At 46.5% G+C, this 10,000-nt stretch overlaps 1 protein-coding gene across 1 annotated transcript in view; it reads left to right on the forward strand.

Moving 5' to 3' along the window:
* The window catches only part of msrab (methionine sulfoxide reductase Ab), a 31,235-nt gene extending 26,131 nt beyond the window's left edge, over window positions 1–5,104 (forward strand). Inside the window, exon 6 of the mRNA XM_071910202.2 lies at window positions 4,213–5,104. Within this exon, the coding sequence (XP_071766303.2) occupies window positions 4,213–4,386 (174 nt within the window). The 3' untranslated portion in view covers window positions 4,387–5,104. The remainder of the gene's footprint in view (window positions 1–4,212) is intronic.
* Window positions 5,105–10,000: the final 4,896 nt, after the last annotated feature.

Below are 10,000 nucleotides of genomic sequence, written 5' to 3' on the forward strand. Positions count from 1 at the left end.
TGACGCTGTTCACAGTTCACAGGAGAACAAACAGCATAATGTAGTTTCTACTCTTTAGATATCTGCCCTCTCTCTCTCTCTCTCTCTCTCTCTCTCTCTCTCTCTCTCTCTCTCTCTCTCTCCCTCTCTCTGGGTTTTTTCACTGCCTTACCAGGACTCTCTTCGTTCCCATCGCTGTTTTTCCTCATCCCCTTGATAATCTCCCATCCTCTTCTCCTTCTCCCTCTCTCTCCATCCCTCCCTGCCTGTCTGCCTCCGTCTCTCTCTCTCTCTCTCCATCTCTCTCCATCTCTCCCTGTCTGTGTGTCTCCCTGAGGTCATCGAGGACAAGCTCGGTGCCGTGGACTAGTCGATAACTATCATGTCAGTCAATTTCTCCGTTTTTCAGCCAGAGCCGTAGCCCATCTATTACCATTCAACATCAAAACGCCAAACAGCTTCCTTGTCTACAGTATGGATAGCGTGTTTTTTTTTTAGATGTTGAAATTCCTAAGGTCACGTTTGATTTCAGTCCAATTAAACTGTCGTATTCTTTGGGGGGGGGGGAATGACATGTTTTGTTATGATCTGCTCGGGGTTGAGGTGCGCAAGCTCGGTGGTGGCTGGTGAAGTTTCAGTGGATGCCCTCTAAACACGTTACAATGTTATTTAGATTTGAGGGGAGAGAGGTCGAGACTGAGATGTAGACACCAAGAAAAAGTAATAGAATGATAGAGGTAGAGAGAGAGAGAGAGAGAGAGAGAGATAGAGATGGTGAGTAGCAGTAACCATACACCAGTAACAGGAGTGGACTAAGGGATGATTACATAAATCACTGGATTGAGGTCATATCCCTCTTCAAATGTCTTCACCATGAGTCATCGAGTGTCACACACTCTACGTCTATGTGTGTCTCTTCCCCAGCGCTCTGCAGCCCAGGCCTTCCAATGGGGAAAAGACAGAGAGAGAGAGAGAGAGAGAGAGAGAAGGAGAGAGAGAGACGATACAGAGGGATAGGGAGAGGAGAGAGTACATTTTTCTCCTCCTCCGCCCCTCTCTCGGGGTGTCACGTCCTATTTGTGTCCTGGGGCCGTCTCTCTGGCGATGGTGATGGCGAGGGGGGCTCTCTCGCTTGGCTGGAGAGCAGGGAGTGCTGGGTAGCGCGACGCGGCGGTCCGTAGTCACATGGGAGAGAGAGAGAGAGAGAGAGAGAGAGTCAGAAACACAGAGAAAAGAGAGAGAGAGATGCACCCGCTCAGCCATGTCTTTGACAGGGGAGTCTTTCCGACAGGCGTGAAGAAAGGAAGGGCTGACTGGGCTGGGTGAGCTCAGCCCTGGACACACGCGCGCACACACACACACACACACACACACACACACACACACACACACTGAGCTACTGCTAACGTGTCCTGTATTCAAAACCCTCCATCTCAATCCACTTGCACACATATATACAAGTGCACACACACACACACACACACACACACACACACGCTGATGAACACGTTTCTCTCCCTCCATCCAGCCATCGTTTGAACCCCATCATCAACAGCATTCAAATTCTCGACTTGGACCTCCAGATCGCTTTCGTTCGCTCTTCCCCTCTAGAATTTTCTCTCCTCCATCTTTGTCATTGGCCTTCTATGTCTTTCTCTCTCTCCCTCTCTCTCTCTCTCTCTTTCTGTTTCTTTCCCTCTATTCCTCCCCTGCTGCAGTGAGAGAGAGCGAAGCCACATAAGGTTATACACGGTGGCGTGACGCCGTGCATTCTGATTTATAGATCTAAAATGGCCGCCGTGTTGTGACTGCCGTAGAGGGCTGGATGGAGAGCGAGCGAGCGAGGGAGTGGTGCGGGGGCGCCGGGGTAGGGGTGGGGTGGGGGGATGGGGGGGGGGGGGGGGTGTACATTTGCTCTGAATAGCAGACCTTTTCTTGGACATTGTGTTCTCCTCAGATGAAGCGTCCTGTGCCCCGGAGGGTTAGCTACTACTGTGGCGTGGTGGTGATGACTGGTTAATTAGGCCACGATGTACAAAGCTACACGCTCGTGTCGGCTGGTTGACGAGGTATTTGGATGCAGCCGGGGAAAAAACGGGCTCCCTCCGTCTCTCGGGTCAAACTGCACACAGTGAATTTCACACACACGTCAAGATATACCTGTGGCCCGTGTGGGACGCGTTCCGCCGTTGGGACTCTCACCGCTTTGTGTGTGGGTTCGATCTCTGGACGTCGGGACCTTCCTCTGGGAACGTGAGAGTCCTCGCATCGTGGCAGTCAGTCACCGAGGACTTGGAGGTCAGCTGCTGCCTCAGCCGCTCCGTGGGGCACAGAGCTCTGATTTACCGACTCCGCTGCGTCACCTCCAGCACGGAGGCACAGCAAATACCACACTGCCTCCATGTGGACGAAGCTGCACGCTACACCGTGCTGTCACCCTTCACTGACACTCTTTTCCCCCTCACACATTCGGTGGTTACACTTCCCTTACCTTAGTTTCCTCACACATGCAGAATTCCGGGTGGCCTAGTTAGTAAAAGTACCAACTAGAGCTTGGAAATCATTTCTTTCCATGCTGATTCAGCTCAGTTAACTGCAACAATAGAAGATGTGCAGCCAGGCTAGTGCACCATATATTTTCTTGCCCTATATTTGGCTTATTTTAACAGTGGGAAACAATGTATCTGTTTGTCTGTGTCTTTTTAACTTGTATATTAGCTGGTCAGTGGCATAACAGCAAATAATGGAAAAGTTGGTATGATGCTTTACCAACTTGACTATTAACAGTCACTTTGAAATCGCCCTTTTTCAAACACTTCAACAGTACAGTGTAGAAAGAGGAACAGTGGCAGGGGCCGGACAGCACAGATTGAGCCGGGACCTGACTACATTCAGCCTCTGTTTCGCGATGCTTTCTGAACCTCGCCACTTGAACGCCCCCGCAAACTAAAGTGCTACACACTGCTTTGTAGTGTGGCGAGCTACATGCGAGCTACTTGTTGCCTACAGACAATCCCCACTGCACCTCGAACGCGTTGTTTTGTCAGCTCTCGGGAGTGTTGATCTAGAAAGACCAGAGTGCTTGTATTATTAGATAGAGAAAACCACTCGGCACAACAGGTATACCTTTGATACATCCGCCAGGGGTGTTTAGTGTGTGTAGGTGTGTGTGTTTGCGCAAATGTGTGTACCTTTTTGTGCGTTTGAAGCCTTCTCTCAAGGTGTTTAGAAAGTGTAAGTGTGAAAGTGTCTTAAGGAGTTCTCAAAGAGAGCGGATACTCTTTCATGCTGTGTCCCACAGAGAGAGGCACAGAGGCAAGCAGCACTACAAACGAAAAAAGGTGTTCCTTTCTTCTGTCACTCAATCACCCTGCTTTCTAGTTGAGGAGCAAACACTCTTTACGCTCTTTACTGTATTAGCGAGAGGTATCGGAAGTTCACATCCACTGAACTACAGAATAAAACAACCATTTAACAGGCTTGCTCACTTTGAGCAGCTATCCGAGGAACTAGTTCTGTGTGTATGTCATGATTCTGGTGATGGATGCGGGTTGCAGACGTACAGAAGACATTGCACCTTAGGAATGTTTTGCCTCATAGAAAGGACTACTTTATCGATTATAACCCTAAACAGTAGCACTGTTGAACAAAGAGGACAGCAGTTCTTTAAGTATTAATGTAATATGGTTGAAAATACCCTCAAATTAAAAATGACAGGCTATACTTTAACCTCATAATCATTGTCATTTCACAGACAAGTGCATAGACAAAAAAATGTTCCTGTCCAAATAAAATAAGATGAATTTTGGAAATTTTGGAGTTGAGTGTATAGCGTTATAATGAGTACCCTTGTGGAGTATAGTATGGATTTGTGGAGTTTAATGTATAAAAATACAATGATTTATACTCTTGCAAGACTTGACAGGTCAATATCTTTAGACAAAAAATCTGGTGGCTTAGAGAGATCGTCCCGTAACCAAAGGTCACAGGTTCGACCCCCACAACTGCAACACATGCCCTTCAACATTCATTATGTCCTTTCAAAGTGTCCTTAAGACATTCAGCCCCTGCCTGCTCACTCACTGCAAGTGGCTTAAATAAACAAAACATACATTTAAAATGCATCCTGTCATGCTGCCAAAAAACAATCTTCTCTATTTTCTACCTCTTGTCATTTTTCTGAATAACTGGACCGTGTCTGTTGTGGTGTGTGTTTGTATTTTGTCCCCATAGGAGCTGAGTAAGAAAGGCTACGGGGCGATCACCACAGAGATCCTGGAGGAGAAGGGGTTTTACTACGCTGAGGACTATCACCAGCAGTACCTGAAGAAGGTACCCAAGGGCTACTGTGGCCTGAAGGGCACCGGGATCTCTTGCCCCATTGGGGCCGAGAAGGATGAACTGTAAGAGAGGCGGGGGCACGGGGAGGAAGGAGGGAGAGGGAAGGAGGAGGTGGATGTAGAGGAAAGGCTCCTTGTAGGCTCTAATTCACCGTCCCAAAAAATCCTATACTAAGAATCCATTTGATACACTTTTTAAATCAAAGTATATTCAGTATTATCAGTATTTTGTTTTAACCAGTTTATCCTTATTTTATGTATATTTGACAGTCAACTCAGGTTATATTTATGTGCCCTGGGGAATGAATATCTGCACTGTGGCATTGTCTGCCAAACTGCAGCAACGTGAAGTTTCCACAAGGTGGCGATGTACCTCAAAGAACTCAGGGCAGCAGTAGAATCCACAGCTAAGTAACCATGCTCAAACTTTGTCTCCCAAACTGTTTCCTTCTGTTTTTATTCCAATCCACCTTTCACATTGCTCTTACAGCCTTATAGCCTGAACGCTTTGAAAGATCCCAGACCTTATCATAGTAATGATTTTCTTCAGATTTCTCAAATGCCTTATTAGCAGTTTTTTAATATGGTAAATGGTGTAGTATAATAGGGCAAACGCATACAAATTACAGCTTGAAATTGCTGCGATAAGATCACTATTTCTCCATCGGACAGTAAATAACCGATTTGAAAGCTTTTAGCTCAGTCAGGAGACTCATTTTAACACAGATGGATCATAGCCTTTATTTTCATAATATGTTTCACTTGGGAACTAATAAAATATATTTCCTCCAACCTTTTGTTTATGTACTGTGTGTGTGTCTGTGTGTCTGTGTGTGTTGGTGTGTGTGCGTGCGTGCATGTGTTGATTCATGCAGCTATATTTACTTTAAAAAGGTAAGGTGCATACATTATGTCTCCTTTTCTGCCCCATTTGAGATGCAGAGGGGCAACTGGTTATGACTCAACTGTGACACACACACACATATTCATAGACTACTCATTCTGGATAACACAATGAGACACTTGAGGCACTCATGAATGCAATATGATACACACTTACTTTGCTTAAACCCTCACACTCCACTGGCCCCACACCCCGTCATTATGAAAATAAGTCCTATTATGTATCACATAATTGCATGTCTAAGTTCACCTAGAGAGGAGTAAGCAATTACTGAATAAGAATTGGGCATAGTGCTGCTCGTACAATTAGATCAGCCTACAAATGTATTCGCTCATGAAAACACTCACGGTTATACTCCCAAATGCGGAGAGAGAAATCTAGAAAAAGCTTTTTGGTCGACCGCAGTAGTCTGATTTTACCCCGCTCTCGTTTTTCCCCCTCCCTCTCTTCTATCTTTCTTTCTCTCTCTCTCTGTCTGTGTGTATGTGTCACATCCTGACACCTGTGTGTAGGTGTGGACCAGGGCACAGGTGCAGGTGCAACCTCTCAGGGCCTATTTTCGTATTGGGACAGATATTTTTGCATGTGTCTGCATGCAGCAGCCGTATGTGTGTGCGTGTGTGTGTGTGTGTGTGTGTGTGTATTTGTGTGTGTGTGTGTGTGTGTCAGGGCATGAGAAGCTGTGGCTTGCCTGATCGAACCGCGCTGAGTGGTATGTGGTCGGGCCAGCTAGCTGTTTTTCAGCGCCTGTGTATATTTTTTTTTATGCCTTTGTGTGTTGCAGAGTGTGTGAGAGAGGAGATAACCTTTCAATAAAGTGAATCTTCATTTCCTCGCTTTTGAAGTGATAATAGCATGAAAGGTTTAATCACAAGCTGAAATCTAGAGTTCTACCGTTTGCAAAGATGTCTGACTTCAACTGAAGATGCCTCAATGAGCCAAGCTGTGATTCTGTTTATTGCTGCCACATTAGAGCAGCCGTTATCACAGACTGAGGTTATGAGTTGACTGTATGTAGGAAAAGATTGAGATTTGCTGTGGAAAATTACGCAGTTAAGGGAGACACAAGTTCAAATGACTGACAGTTAAAAGTAGCTGCTTCAGCAAGTACATCGTAAGATATGTTTTCTATGTTTTTCTTTGTAATAGATTAAAATGGGGCATGGAAATGCATGGTACACTCACATACGCACCCGTACACAAGCACAGTGAGTGTGAGGCAGGGCAGGACAGGAACCAGGCTGTGTGTGCCCTTCAGACAGAGCCTATTGTCTGCAGATGGGCCTTTAATGGCCCCACAGCTGGCCACAAAGAGCATACCGCTCTGCTATGCCTCTCACTGGCCTACACACACACCCTGATGAGGGGTGGCAGCTAACACACACACACACACACACACACACACACACACAACCATGTATATGCATTGTATCTACATACTCTTACAGGCATGTTTTGTGCCCCTTCTCTTTTCCTCCTCGTCAAAATGCATTAAAGCCAAAAGTCCATTAGGAAGAGTCATAGTCCAATGCATCCGTTGGAGGAATGGAAGAGCTTATGAAAATATGTGGCAGTGTGGAAGAGTGGGCTGAGACAGAGGGAGAGGTGCTGGTTGTTTATCAAAGGTACTACCGCACCCTCACCCACACATGTACACACACACACACAAACACGCGTCCCAACCACTACTGCCTCTAACTCGGTCCTGTACTGCCGTCTAATGCAAAAAGCAGCGCCCACGCTGAAGAAGAAGAAACAAACACACACACACACACACACACACACACACTCTAAAAAGACACCTTGCAGAGATGTGCACCCACACAAATTTCTTGCACTCTCTGATACACTCTATTGTGTCCTCCTTTCACAGCTTTTTATTTATCTTCCACCTGACAGCTTTAATAGATCTTGCCATATATATATATGAATGCATCTTTGAAAATAGCATTGTTTTTATAGCATTTCCTCTCTAGATACTACCATAGCCAGTTGCATACAGTCTGTTGCTGATAAATCTTTTTTATCCACCAACATTGCATTGTTTGGTGAAGTGGTTCCAAGCTACAATATATAAATAGTACAATAGCAGACAGTGGTGTATTCTGGTGTCACTGTCCCACTGTCTAGCCAGCTGGACATCTGTACTGGCCTCTTGTCCTGCTGCTCTTCCTCTCCTCACATCACTCCTTTCTAGATTATAGAGGTAGTAAGCATGCACTTTGGTACGCGTGTGGGTGTGTGAGTGTGTATCTGTTTCTGTGTGTGTGATGGAAAGAAGCATAGAAAAAATGTGTTTTTCAATGAATTTGTATGTGGCTCCATTTGTCTGCATGTTGTTTGCATGATCACATGAGAGCTGTGTGCCGGGTGCTGCAGATGCCAGATGTGTTTGCATCCCCTCCCTTGCTCTCCCTGCCCCTCCCTCTGGTTCCTGCATGGGCGCAGGGTCTCAATCAGAGCGTCAGGGCTCCAGGGCCGGAGCACAGCGGTCTCTCTGTGCTGCCCAGAGAAGTGCAGCCTTGTCTGGGTCGGTGCATCTGCGGCCTGGGGGCGAGCCGGGGGAGAGGGAGAGCCCTGGTGCCCCTGCATGCCGGTTTCACTGGAGGGCTTCTCTGTAGGAGCGGCCTGACCTTTGAACTCTGGGGGAGAAACACGAGCGTATGCCCATATAACCGGAGATGCCCCCGCGTCTTAGTCATGCACATGTGTCGATGAGGCATGAAAACCTTTTGACAAATATTGAAAGAGGCTGTGTGGCTCTGCTTAATCATCAAACAGGTTTGGTAAAGAACCCCCCACCCCCACCCCCCCCTCATGGAAATAAAACAACAAGCTCACACACACACACACATACACAGACATACGTTCTTCCCCATAGAGACAGTGTCAGAAGTATGTTTCTCCCTCCCGCTGGGAATAGCGATGGGTTAAGGGTGGGGGTGGAGGGCAGCACGTGCTGCAGGGCCTGGCTGGCTGGCTAACTGGCTGACTGGCTTTCTGGCTGACTGGCTGAAGGCCCGCACTGTGACACTCTGCACCTGGAGGGCCTGTGTCTCGTCAGCCATGCTAGCTAGCTAGAGCTCAGAGCTGGAGCCACCGCCACATGACACACAGGAAACACAGAAATAACTGCTGAGTGTCTTCATTACACTAACCACTCACTGAGGCTTTGTTCCTGACAGAGAGAGAGAGAACGAGAGAGAGAGAGAGAGATGGGCTGAAGGAAAGGAGATTGCAATGATCGTCCAAATAAGACTAGATAATAGAATCAGTGAGCAAGAATAGAAAGCTGAAACGGAAAGAGAAAGAGTGAAACACAGACGCTGAGACGCTTGCACCTGTGCCGCCTCTCTCGTCTCGTGCGCTGTGTTAGGGGGAAGATTCCACCGGCCTTGAATCAGACACTCTTGTTCTACCATATCATGTGCATTCAAATAAACTGACATATGCAGTGTATCCTGTGTTCCATCTCTTGTTTTTGTAATCGGGCCGCCACAAACTCCCCTTGCGCAATCAAGATTGACATTTTAGAGTTGAGGCATCTGCCATCACAACATTCAATATAGATGTCGCAATTTGCATTTCAAAAAGATCTCTCTTTTACTCATTTTCTCGCTCTGTCTAGTCGGTCCATCTGTGCCTTGAGTCACTGGAGCCTCACCTAAGCACAGGTGTGAGCGCCGGGTAAAGTTTGAACACTGCAAACACGTCCTTGATTAGAACACAGCAACGCGTTATGCAACTTTAGGGCTTTCAGGTGGTGATGTGCTGATGTGTCACCATTCCGAGGAAAGAGGACAGAAACAGGACACACACACACACACACACACACACACACACACATTGTTTGCATTGCGGCGTGCACCAGCCGTGTTTTCTGTATGCTTGCCACAGCCAGCTCATTTCTGCTAACGGTGCAGATTGAATCTGGGTGTGTTCACTTTTCTGATAAGAGCCATGATAGGGATGTCGGCACGCATATGAGTGTGTTTTTGTCTTTTTCTGAGCGCATGTGTGTTTGTGTTTGTGTGCGTGTGAGAGAGAGAGATAAAGAGAGAGAGACAATGGGAGAGAGGGATGGAGAAAGCGAAAGAGAGGGACAAAGAGAGAGGAAGAACGAGTAATGGAGGGGAAGAAGAAATAGATGTGAGGAGGATAGACAGAAAAACGAGGGAGAGAGAAAGAGAAGAGAGGAGAGCTGGTGCTGGCTGCACCAGGAGGAAGCTGGGTCTGACGCTTCTCCATGCAGCTGCTCCCAAACACCCACACTCTTCCTGTTGGAGTGTGTGTGTGTGTGTGTGTCTGTGTGTGTGTGCATGACTGTATTCATGTGTGTGTTTGTGTGTGTGTGCATGACTGTGTGTTTGTGTGCCGCGTGCGTGTGTGTGTTTATGGATTCAGCGTCACAGTCCTACATAAGGAAAGAAGAACATGTATTGTTCCAACTATGTCCTTCAAAATATTTAGTCCCAGTATTGATACCATTATTTTAATAATGTAATGTAATAATCATTTTGAGGGTATCAGATATAAAAGATGTGTGCTGTGTAATTGTTTTGGTGATTGTCCATACTCACACAAACATGTGCCAGTGCATAATTTGTGCGCTCATTTGGTTTGTCTGATTTGTCAGTGATAATGCATTTTAATTTGGCTTTCCTACAAAAACAAGAATAAAATAAAATCTATCTCACACTGTGAAGAAAAATCTATCATCTAACATCAAGCAGAAAACTGGCATATAGGCTAAAACTTCAGCTCTTGAAAAAGCAGC

Source organism: Centroberyx gerrardi, chromosome 17 (genome assembly GCF_048128805.1).
Source record: "Centroberyx gerrardi isolate f3 chromosome 17, fCenGer3.hap1.cur.20231027, whole genome shotgun sequence".
Classification (NCBI taxonomy): domain Eukaryota; kingdom Metazoa; phylum Chordata; class Actinopteri; order Beryciformes; family Berycidae; genus Centroberyx; species Centroberyx gerrardi.